Below are 12173 nucleotides of genomic sequence, written 5' to 3'. Positions count from 1 at the left end.
TCAGGAAGTTTCTGGTTGAAAACAGCTTATTTCAGGGAGACTTGGTATCGCCGTTAGATGAATACTAGCTACAGTCTCGGGTCTCTGTTCTTCTTTTATGTCTGTGTCTGCACACGTGTATGGTATGCCTCTGTGGTGTGTGTGTGTGTGTGTGTGTGTGTGTGTGTGTGTGTGTGTGTATGTGTGTGGTGTCTGTAGGTCAACTGAGACCAAATGAACTCAGAGCCTTGAACATGTTAGGCAGTTGCTCTACCACTAAAGCTACATTCCCAGCTCTCTCTCTTGTCTCTAGTTCTTGGCCTATACCTTTATATTTATCCTCTCCTCCACATCAGGGCAGGAACAGCCATGCCCACTCCACAGAGTGGGAACACTGAGGCTGAGCCACTGAAGGACTTGCCTAATATCCACTGCCCAGTCAGATCTACTGGACTCCAGGCCTTATCCTCTGAGTCACCACGTGCATGGTTCACAAAATTCTGCTCAAACTGATCCAGCTTCCTCTTGGCCCCTTTCACTCCATCCTGAAGCTTCCTTCAGTCTCAGGTCTTCCCACAGGGCCAGTATGCTGCACCAACACCCCTGCCCCGGCATCGCCCAATGAGCATGGTCACAATTTCAATTTAAAGGCTAGGCCACTTTTTGTCAGATAACCAAACCTATATCTGGTCATTGCTATGATTCCCAACGCTAGAAATATCTTATATGCCTTGGGCCCAGGTACAAGAATTAAAAAAATAAAAATAAAAAATAATAATAATAAAATCCCCAAGAGCCAGATGGCTTGGAACTCATTGGAATTTTGAGCCATTGTACTCCAGTGTATGGCAAAAAAAAAAAAAAAAGAAAGAAAGAAAGAAAGAAAGCTACCAGACTACCAGCGTAGGTTTGCTTTCTACCGTCAGCCCTATCTCCATTGCACTCTATCTACGTCAGGCCTGCCCCGCAGGACAGAAAAGGGGAACGAAGCTATGAGCAGCCCTGGCAAAGGTTCTTAGAGGCCTAGGGACCTTGGCCACCCGAGGGGACTCACTGTTCCTTGGCGATCTCCAGGTCCTTTCTGTGGCTATGCAAGGCGGCCACCATCTGCCCCAGCTCAATCTGGGCGTTGCCTATGCAGCTGTATAAGTTCCCAACCAGTTCGTCCTTGTTTGGCACCTCGTCTTTGTTCCATTCCAGAACCTTCTTGAGTACTTTCTCAGCCTTTTGAAGGCTCCCTTCGGCACTGCCACTGGTCAACACTGGGAAGAGAAGGAAGTGACATGGAGGTGAGGGCAGCCTCCTCGTTGCGGACCGGCTGGCGCTTCTCCTCCCAGATAGTTTCCACCCGCCGGTCCGCAGAGGCCAGAGCTCCGGCTATCATGTTGCTTCCTCCCCCTGCCCTGAGAACACCACCCACACATGTCTATGTCCTCCAGGCTCTTGAGGATGTAGTGGGCTGTCTGCGAAGGACTGCGCTTTCGGTCCTTTAGCCACTTCTCTTGCATCAGCTTCCGGTCCCGCTCCCTGGCGTAGATGGGCTTCTGCTGCCTCCAGAAGTTGCTCCGGGTGTCCAAGTAATTGATGCCCGTCATGATGAGGTCCTCCACGGTCAGGCCTCTTTTGATGGTGCCTTTGATAAGGTCTACCGGGAAGGGATTTGAGGGGGCGCCACTGAGGTCACACATGTGAGGACCTCTGCCTGCCGTTTTAACAGTGAGGGAAGAGGTAGTATGCGGTGATTTGGAAAGGGTATAACTGAACCAGAATAGGTCAAAGGTACATTTTTGGGACAAGCCTTCCATGGAAAAATAGGGGGGACAAGAAGGGTCGCCTGGACAACTCTCTGAGAAGCCTGTTCTGGGGGGGGGTGTTTCCCTCCTTTCAAGCAGTGTCCTCAGGGAAAAAAGGGGAGTCTGAATGTAAAACCTGGCCCATGTTGCCAGTCTTCATTGAATAGCCAGGAGCCAAGTAAGCTAGTGCATGCTGGGAGCTGTCGGGGAGTGCCTTCACCCTGTCTGCTGTGTGGCCAGAGGTCAGAGCCAATTGCAATGATGCAAAGTCACTGCTCAGGCCACTCCTGCCCTCCGAAGCCACAGCAGGTCCTCTGGAGAGCAGGAAGCCTTCAGACCTGTTACCAAGGAGAGGTGGCCAGTGGTAAATCAGTGTGCCACAACCCTGAGGAAAACCCTGCAGATGACCTTAGGAAATGAGTTCTGGAGAGAAGGTATTTGTTTCCAAGGTGACCCTTGCTCAGGCTTATCAGTTCACAGCAATACCCCCCACCCCCACCCCCGTTAGTGGCGAGTATATGTTTCAGGACTCTGCCAGCACAGTGTGATGATGGGAAGTGTATTGGACTAGATCCTAGTGATGGCACCACCACGGGCTTGCTTGTCACCTTGGGCATTCAGTGAATTCTATTTCCTTATCTATGAAATAAGGGATGGACCAGATGACATGTCAGAACATGAAGCACTAACGTGCTCGGATCCCAGTGCCTGTCCATCGGGTTCCTTTACCCACTGTTGAGCTATGGTGGTGGCTATGATTTGCATCTTGAATGCCCCTCCCACAACGGCCTCGGCCTCGAGTATTGAAGGCTTGGTTCCTACAACATGTTCTATTGGGACATGGTGGAAGAACCTTTAGGAGATGGAACCTATTGGAAGGAAGGTAAGCTGTTGGGGGCATGCCTTTGAACAGGCAACTGAACCGTGGAATCTCTGCCCCTTCCTCTGTCATTACTTCTTGCCCACTGCTGTCCTACTTAGGTGCTCCCCCTACAGCATTCCCCCTCACCTCAGGCTCCCAAACAACAGAGTTACCTGGATACCTGACTACAAAAATCTCTGGAACTTAAGCCAAAATGATATTTATTTAGGAAACAGGGCCTTACTATAATATAGCCCGGGCTGTTCTGGAAGTTGCTGCATAGACCAGGCTGGCCTTAAACTCAAGAGACCCACCTGCCTCTGCCTATGTTGCTACTGCAATTAAAAGTGTGGGCCGCCGTGTCAGACCCGTATCTTCCCTTCTTACCCGCTCATTATCTTAGGTGCTCTGTCACAGCGAGGGAAAGTTGGCAAAGTAGCCCACATACTTAAAACCAGTGACCCCGAATGTGGACTTCTCGGATTCAGACCTGAGCCGTCCTGGTGCCCAGTCCCGTGTGAGAACACTGTGAGACCTAGCTACAGGTCTGTGTCAGTTGCATCCCGAGACAGGCTGTGCCATAAGCACCCACACAGGATTTCCATTGCCGCAGCCCTGGGGGCCACACCGGGTCTGAGACCTTCATCCAGGAGGAGCTTCTCCAGGTATTCCTTGTCCACGTACAGCTCCCCCAGCAGCTGCCGGACCGTCTTCTCGCTCTTGAGCGAGCCCTTTCGCTTGGTTTCCCGCTTGGTGTTGTATAACAGTTGCTTCACAGGTGGAGGCTTCTGTTGGGCTTTCTTACTCTGGAAAAGGAGCAACATCCAATGGGGCCTCAATAAGGAGCGCAGAGCGCACAGTGTAGTGTGGACCGAGAGTCCGAGACTCCGCCCGCCCTCCTGCTCCTCCAGACTCTCTATGGGCTGAGAACCGTGAGGCATGCTTGGTTGGGCACAGATGGATTTCCTAAGATACCTCTGGAGCTGAGGCAGAATCTCACGGCAGCCCATGATGGGCAGAAGTGAAATGCTCCCGGGCAGTAGTAGGGTGTGGAAGGCACTCGGGCCCTCAGAACAACTGAGGCACCTTACCTCAGCTTGTTTGCTTAGGAAGGAGAGGTCTCCTTTGTTCTCCAGCTTAATTGAAGAAGGACCTGCAGGACAGAGGCCGGAACTCAGCTGGGCCAACCCTCTCAGGCAAGACCTATCACATACTTTTATGTGGAAATGGCTGCCTCTGGCAAGGAGATGGCGGAGGCTGTGGCAGAGCTGGCTCCAAGCCACCCTAACACACAAATGGTGCAGACTGTTTGGTGAAAACAATCTCTTAGACACTTGGCGGCCCCCACTAGCCCAAGGCCATGGCAGCCAGATTTCCAAATAAAAGGAAATCCGGGATTCAGGGAGACAAAGTCAAATGCCATGCTCTGCTATCCACAGGGACAAGCTCTCACTCACCTCCCTCTTCCCTCTGCCGTGGAGCTAAAGGATAAAAACCAGCCCTTGAAGCCGAGCTGGTGGTGGCAGCAAACGCCTTTAATCCCAGCACTCAGGAGGCAGAGGCAGGCGGATCCCTATGAGCTGGAGGCCAGCCCCACTCTACAGAGTGAGCTCCAGTACAGGCTCCAAAGCTACAGAGAAACCTTGTCTCAAAAAACCAAACCAAAAAAATACCGGTCGTTGGTACTTATACGATGAGGGAAGAGCCAGTCTCAGAAAAGCTGAACTCAGGATCCTATTCTAGTCTGTGTATGACTTCAGGCTCTGCAAAGGCCACCTTCAGAGCAACCCTCTTAGCATGGCTAGAAGGTCACTCCATGTACAGAATCCAACCTGTGGCATCAGCAACAGCCAAATCCAAGTGTGAGACTCCTCAGTGGTAGCTGCTTGCACACTGCACCTTAGACCTTCCCCACACCTTCCTGGACAAGGGCACAGCCCCTTGCTCACTCACTTCCCACAGAGTTGTTGATGGCTTCCTGGGCTTTCTGAATTCCAACTTTGAATTCCCGATCAGGTCTCAGTTTGTAGCCTCGATGATAGAACACCAAGGCAAACTCAAAGTCTCCCATGGTGTACAGAGTCTCAGCCTTCTGTAAAATCCCCTGGAATGAAAGACAGTCAAATCCAGATGGAGAGACTAGACCTCAAAGGGCTTGTACCGTAGAATGGAAGGGTCTTAGATTGGAGGTGAAGGTTGGAATACAAGAGGCAGGGAGCCAGGCAAGTACTGAAGAGAAAAGGGCATCAGACATCAAGCTATCCAGCTGGTTCTTCAACTACCAGTAACCAGAGTCTGCTGTAATGGAAATGGCGAAAGCAAGGCTGAGTCCTCCCACCCAGCAGTCAGTCTGTCACCTTGCAGAAAGTTGGGTCACTCTGGAGTGAGGCCTCAGCATCATTCAGGGATTTCTCCAAGTCTCCCATCTTCAGGTAACACTTAGAGCGAGCAACCAGGCAGTTCTTGTCTCCACTTTGAAGGTGAAGAGCCTGGCAAAGAAAGCACTCTGGTGGGCAGACGTCAGGAAGAGCAAGGCAGCAGCCTGACCACCCAGTAGGGCAGCCCACAGCTACTGCAGTTTCGAGAGGACCCTTCAGGTCAGTACACTGGCCTCTGAGTCTCATCAGACCCAAGCCGTTGAACCCAGTCTTTGCTCAGTGAACATGAACATCTATCTGCATGATGGCTGATATGGAGGAATCTCGGCTACTTAAGGAAGCCTCTGGCTGAGACATGGGAATTGGCTATGCTGTGGATGCACGATTGTCTGCCAAATTCTTCTAGTTCATCCCAGCAATGCAACTCCAAGATGGTTTGTGTATACCAAGCTCGGTAGCAAACCTCGGTTGGCTGCGTACCATTTGCAATGTAAATGTCAAAGTCCAGTGCAAACAGAATAGATTTTAGGACCATCTAAAACTTGGGCTATTCACCCACTAGCCTTTGTATGAAAGGATTAGAACCTAGGACTTCATGAAAATTGGGACAAGTTTTCTCTCCACCTTTGAGTTATACCCCTCCTAGCCCAAGTCTTCTCCCCGACTCCTCCCCCTCCCCCACCCCCATTTGTTGCTGTTTGTAGCCTTGACTGGCTGGGAGCTTGCTATGTAGATGGACCAGGCTAGCCTTAAGTACTCCGTCATCTTCCAGCTTCTACCTTGTGGGTGCTGGAATAAAAGCATGTGCCCCATACCCAGCTCTTCTCTTACTTCTTCAGCCTCTTTTGAGTAGCTGGGATTATAGATGCATGCCATAATACCTGGCTCGAGTCCTCTTTTGTGTGTGTGTGTGTGTGTGTGTGTTGGGGACCCAGATGGAAACATGAGGAAAACAGAAGCCATCTGGGGTCCCCGGTGTAAGGATGAGCACCTTCCCTCACTCCCCATGTCCTGCCGTCTTTTGTTTTTTATTTTTATTTTTTAATTAAATTTGTGTGCATGTGGAGGTCAGAGAACAATCTGTGAGACTTGGTTCTCTCCTTCTACCAGGTGGGTATGGGATCAAACTCAGATCATCGGGCTTGGCCAAAGGGGCCTTTTTTCCCTGAGCCATTTTGTCAGCCCAGTTTCGTTTGTCTCTTGAGACAGGGCCTCACATGGTCCAGGATGGCTTCAAACTCATTATGTAGCTGAGGCTGCCCCTGTGCTCCTGATTTTCCTGACTCAGCCTCCCTCAAGAGCTAGGTCTACAAGTGTGTGTAGACCAGCCAGGTCCTGTCAGCTTCTGATTGAAACCATTACGGCTGTGGGGAATGTCTATCCTGGTCTTGCAGTAACAAGGACAGAAAGAGAACATTGCCCCGAGGGAGGGTGGCTACGTATGAGAAGGTCTCCCGTTCTAGGAAAGGCAGGCATTAGGCAGGCATCCCCTAGGCTTCAGATGGTGTCTGCCCTCTCTGAGACCTTCCTTTTTTTTTTTTTTTTTTTCTTTTTCTAGGAAGAGGAAGCTGCTGCTATCTTTCCTAGAATGGGAGGGCTTCTCTCCATAGCTACCTGCCCTTGGGGCCATCGTCCCTTTCTGTTTCAGCTGCTCCAGGCAGGACCAGACAGCTCTGGGGCAAGAGGGAGAATGGACAGGAGTAGGGCTCCTGAACTCAATCTGCCTATCTGGTCATTATTTCTCTTGAAGGGTGTGACTAGGGGGAAGAGGCAGACACTGGGGAACAGCTGAGAAGCATGGACTCTTGGGTTCAGATAGTAGGTTGACACTCCATTTAAGTTTTTTATCTATTTGTTTTCATTTTCATTTTATGTGCATTGGTGTTTTGCCTGCATGTATTGTTTATGTAAGGATGCTGGAGTCCCTGGAACTGGAGTTACAGACAGTTGTGAGCTGCCATGTGGGTGCTGGGAATTGAACCTGGGTCCTTCCTATGGAAGAGCTGCCAGTGCTCTTAACCACAGAGCCATCTCTCTAGCCCCCATATAAGGGTTTTTGTTGGTTTGTTTTTCAAAACAGGGTTTTTCTGTGTAATAGCTATGGCTGTCCTGGGACTTGCTTTGTAGACCAGGCTGGCCTCCCCCTCAACATCACAGAGATCCTCCTGCTTCTGCCTCCCGTGTGCTAGGATTAAAGATGTGTGCTATCACTGCCTGGTGGTTGCTTTGTTTTTGTTTTATTTGGTTCTTTTGAAAAAGTTTTGCTACTTAGTCCAGGACTGTCTTGAATTCATTGTGTAGCCCAGGCTGGCCCCAGACTTGAAATTCTCCTGTCTCAGTCTTCTGAGTATTGAGATTATAAGTACCACATGGCCTTCTGCTATGCCATTTGAAATAAGTAGAGTTGGGTGTGGTGGCACACACATTTAATCCTAGCACTCTGAAGGCAGAGGCAAGTGGATTTCTGAGTTTGAGTTAGCCTGGTCTACAGAGCAAGTTCCAGGATGGCCAGGACTATACAGAGAAACCCTATCTTGAAAAACAAACAAAAAGAAATTAGATGCAAGCTATGGGCTGGTCATGTTGCTCAGTTGAAGAGTGATTGCCTAGCATATAGAAGGGTCTAAGTTCCAGTACCACAGCATGCTTTCTAGCGAAGGAAAAAAGATTTTTTTTGGGGGGGGATTTCGAGACAGGGTTTCTTGGTGGAGCTTTGGAGCCTATCCTGGCACTTGTTCTGTAGACCAGGCTGGTCTTGAACTCAGAGAGATCCACCTACCTCTGCTTCCTGAGTGTTGGGATTAAAGGCATGCGCCACCAACGTCCAGCTAGAAATTGTTATTTTGTTTTGGAGACAGGGTCTCTGGTATTCTAGGCTGGCCTTGAACTAGCTAAGTAGCCATGGATGATTTTAAATCTCTGTTCTTCCTGTCTCTGCTTGCCAGGTGCTCTGGATTTTTGGGTTTGTTTTAGTTTTTTTTTTTTTTTTTTTTATGTGCATTGGTGTTTGGCCTGCATGTATGTCCATGTGAGGGTGTTGGATCCCCTGAAACTGGAGTTACAGACAGCTGTGAGCTTCTGGGAGCTGGGAGTTGAACCTGGGACCTCTGGAAGAGCATCTCCCCAGCCCACAGGTGCTCAGTTTTAAGCAGGATCAAAACCAGGGCTTCGTGCATAGGAGGCAAACACTCTGCCAACTAAACTACGTCTCCAGCAAAAGGAAAAGGTTGTAAGAACACTTTACAACGTGGAGGTTGGCACCTCAGGCAACTGGAGTCTGAATGCTCCACTCAGAGGATCTTCCTCCCCCAGCTGCTAGTTCAGTGCAGTGACCTTGGGCGTATTACCCAACTTCTTCTATATCAACTTCCTCATCTATAAAGTGGAGCAGAGCAACAATAGTAACCCCCCCACACACACACACACCACACAGACGTGCACTGTGTTTAGCAGTTTGTCTAGTATTCTAGAACAACTCCCAATCCCTTTTGGGTGCTATGGTGCAATTTTTAGTAAGATTACTACAATATACTAACTTCACTGAGTACTTTTCTTTTTATTTTTTTTAATTATTTTTGTTTGAATTAGAAACAAGATTGATTCACATGACAATTTAGTTCCCTTCTCCCTCCGGCCCTCCCCTACCACCCCCCCAACTAAAACCCTACCTATCACATGTCCTTTCTTCTATTCTTCCCCTGACTCAACCTTTCTGCTCCCTCATGACCTCTGCATCCTTCCTCTTCTTCCCTTCTCATTCTCGTAGCTCCCTCCCCCCTCTTCCCATGTTCTCAATTTGCTCAGGGGATTGTGACCCTTTCCCCTTAACCAGGGGACAATGTTTGTCTCTTTTAGGGTCCTCCTTGTTTCCTAGTTTACTGAGTACTTTTCTTACAAGCAAGCCTATGCCGAAGACTTTGTGGCCACTGCATGTAGCCTGTCAAACAATCTGCAGCTACAGATGGGAAACTGAGTTTATCAAGAGAAAGGCAATCATGAAACATTTAAGTGCCACCAACTGGCGGACATAAAGTGACAAATGGGAGAAAATGACAAAGGCCAGGGCTTTTGTGTCAGTGGTGTATCCCAAGAACCAGGACTATCAGACACAAAATGGGTTATCAGGCATCGTCAGGACTTCACACTGCTGGTGATGGTTGGGGCAGGAGATGGTATCAGCAGTTAGGAATGCTAGCTGTCTTCCAGAGGACCTGGGTTCGAGTCCCAGAACCCACGTGGCAGTTCACAGCCCTCTGTAACTCTAGTTCCAGTGGATCTGGTGTCCTCTTCTGACCTCCAAGAGCAATGTATGCAAGTGGTGCCTGCATATGCATGCAGGCAAAACACCCATACCCATAAAAATGTTTTTAAAAGGTGATGGTTCACTGGTTAATAGCACTTACTACTCTTGCAGGAGACCCAGGTCTGGATCCCAGCAGTCATATGGTGGCACATAACTGCCTGTAACTCCAGTTCCAGGGGATCCAATGCCCTCTTCTGGCTTCCACAGACACCAGGCATGCAGTATACATACAAACATACATGCATATATACAGGCGCTCTCTCTCTCTCTCTCTCTCTCTCTCTCTCTCTCTCTCTCTCTCTCTCTCTCTCACACACACACACACACACACACACAATCTTTTTTTTTTTTTTTAAAGGTAGTGGGAGGAGACCAACTTTCTGAGGTGGCACACACCTGCAATCATCACTCAGGCAGAAGACTGTTGCAAGTTTGGGACCACCCTGATCTACAGAACAAGACCTTATCTCAAAAGAGGAGGGGAGGAAGGGAGGGAGGAGGAAGGAAGAAGGCGACGCAGTGATAGGTTCAAGCGCGACTCACGTTGCTGAAGCTCTGGGCGGCCTTAGAATATTCACCGCACAGATACAACCTCTCGCCCTCTGCCATGTAAGAGGGGAAGGTGCTTCGCAAGTTATCAGTTTCGCCGTCGGACATGATCACCCGACTTTTGGAGATGCTAAAGCGGAGCCAGAAAGAGAAAGAGGCAGGAGAAAACCTCCTCCCGGTTTGTGGCAGCCCCGTCTCTTAGCAACCCAGAGACATAGTTTGACTTCCGGCCCCTCCCCTCCCCCGGGCGGTGTTAGGATCCCGGGCGAACCCGCCCAGTGTGCACATGCGCGTGTGTGGCCATGCTGCTCACCGGTCCGACAAGTGTTGAGCGCGTGGACGGCGACTGCGGGGCAGTGGCGCTCCAGAGTGACCGCTGTTCCATGAAGCTTGCTTCTCTCCCCAGTCGTCACGTGGAAATCCTCTCCGACAAGGCAGCCAAGAAAATGAGAATTGGAGGCAAAATTCCAAGTAGGCGTTAGGCTTAGGTGCTCCGGGTCCCATCAGAGAGGAGAGAGAATTTTGGACTTGGAATAACAGTGCTTGGGCAGTTCTTCGCTTCTGTCATTTTCTAGCCGCGTGATCCTGGGCCAAGCACATTAGGGAACTGAAAAGTATACCTGTCACCTGCCAAATAGCAAAAAATAATAGAGCCCTCAGGGACTTGAGGATTTGCCTGAGAATACAATAGTAGGATGGGTTTAGCCTTCAATTTCACACATTTATTGAACTATTTATTTGCTAATAGCAAGTCTAAACTAAGGTCTGTTCTGACAACCTTCCCCATAGATTCAGAACCATCAATAGATAGCGATAGATAGATAGATAGATAGATAGATAGATAGATAGATAGATAGATAGATAGATAGAGTGAACTGACTAATGGTTGTAGCGATAGCTCAGTCGGTAAAGCGCTTGCCAAGCGGGAGGCTCTGCTTGGATCCCCAAAACCCAGGCATGGTCCAGTCGCAATGTATGTAGCGTGGTGGTGCTAATGGGTTCCTGGATGTGCACGTGTGATGAAACTCATCGAAGTCCACAAATGACATCTGTGATCTTCAGCTTGTGTTTTGCTTCCTTTTCTTAGTCCTCGAGATTGAACCCAGGGCCTTGTGCACGCTGGAAAGCACTCTGCCATTAACCTATCTGGTCCTAGTCCCCAAGTTTTTTACTTATTTTGTTTTATTGATTGATTGATGACTGAGTGAGGGTTCCATACATATCAGTCTGTTCTTGAATTCCTTATGTAACTCAGGATAGCCTTGCCCATCCTGGCTCCCACCTTCAGAATGCTGGGATTACAGGTTTGTACTGCCACTCCGAGTTTATGTGTTGTCAGAGAGCAAACCCGGGATTTTGGGCATGCTAGGAAGCAGTCTATCAACTGGGCTATATGTACAACCCTTTTACATTGTATTTTTGAGACAGGGTGCTAAATTTCACAGGCTGGCCTTGTTAACTCTCTCTCTATCCCAGGTAGGCATTGAGCTGGTAAATCCACAGCCTCCATCTGCTGAGTAGCAGGGATTATTGTATTGCAAGGCCTAGCTCCTGTGTGCAGTTTACCATACATGTCAATGAAGCTATTTTACTTTATGTGTATAGGTGTTTTTGCTTGCATGTGTATGCCTGGTGCCCACAGAGGCCAGAAGAGGGCATCAGAAGCCCTGGAACTGGAGTTACAGACAGTTGTAAGCTGCCAGGTGGGTACTGGGAATTGAACCCTTGTCTTCTAGAAGAGCAGCCGGGCCTCTTAACCACTGAGTCATCCCTCCCGCACTAGAGTTAGCAACGTTACTATTTCATTCATTGTTGTTGAGATTTTTCTTTTTCTTTTCTTCATGTCGGGGACAGTTTCATTCGAGGTTTAAAGAAAAACCCCAGGGAAGGCAGCTGTCAATGTCAGCAGCTGCCAGGAGGAAGGAGACAGAGAGATGAAGAAAAAGACTTGCCCTTTTGAGTTAAGCTGGTATGGAGGATAGCCACACACTGGACAAACAGCTGTATGGCAGAGAGAGGAGCTTTAGAGGAAGTGAAAAAGGCCAGAAGTACCAGAGAAATCATACTTAAACTCTGGCCAGCGTCTAAAAGAAAAAGGTAAAATCCAGGCATGGTGGCACACACCTTAATCCCAGCCTTTGGGAGGAAGTGGCAGGCAGATCTGTATGAGTTTGAGGCCAGCCTGGTGTGCATAATGAGCTCTAGGATGCTCAGGACTACATAAAGAGACCCTGTCTCAAACCACAACAATAAGCAAAGAAAGAAAAAGGTAGAAGAAGCTGGGTGTCGGTGGTGCATGCCTTTAATCC

General features: G+C 49.1%; 1 protein-coding gene across 2 annotated transcripts in view; it reads right to left on the bottom strand.

The window, feature by feature from the left end:
- Positions 1 to 10068, bottom strand: part of Ttc25 (tetratricopeptide repeat domain 25) — a 29533-nt gene extending 19465 nt beyond the window's left edge. For both annotated transcript variants that reach the window (XR_004770685.1, XM_027428145.2), the window contains exons 1-7: positions 9859 to 10068; positions 4992 to 5123; positions 4588 to 4738; positions 3726 to 3787; positions 3275 to 3440; positions 1400 to 1624; positions 1034 to 1241 (exon numbers count right to left, since the gene is read on the bottom strand). Coding sequence is in view for 1 of the 2 variants with exons in the window: in XM_027428145.2 (XP_027283946.1) it covers positions 1034 to 1241; positions 1400 to 1624; positions 3275 to 3440; positions 3726 to 3787; positions 4588 to 4738; positions 4992 to 5123; positions 9859 to 9972 (1058 nt within the window). In the remaining variant the exon portion in view is untranslated. The remainder of the gene's footprint in view (positions 1 to 1033; positions 1242 to 1399; positions 1625 to 3274; positions 3441 to 3725; positions 3788 to 4587; positions 4739 to 4991; positions 5124 to 9858) is intronic.
- Positions 10069 to 12173: the final 2105 nt, after the last annotated feature.

Source organism: Cricetulus griseus, chromosome 7 (genome assembly GCF_003668045.3).
Source record: "Cricetulus griseus strain 17A/GY chromosome 7, alternate assembly CriGri-PICRH-1.0, whole genome shotgun sequence".
NCBI classification, from domain to species: domain Eukaryota; kingdom Metazoa; phylum Chordata; class Mammalia; order Rodentia; family Cricetidae; genus Cricetulus; species Cricetulus griseus.
Note: the sequence above shows the minus strand (reverse complement) of the source record. Positions and strands in the feature narration are given on the sequence as shown.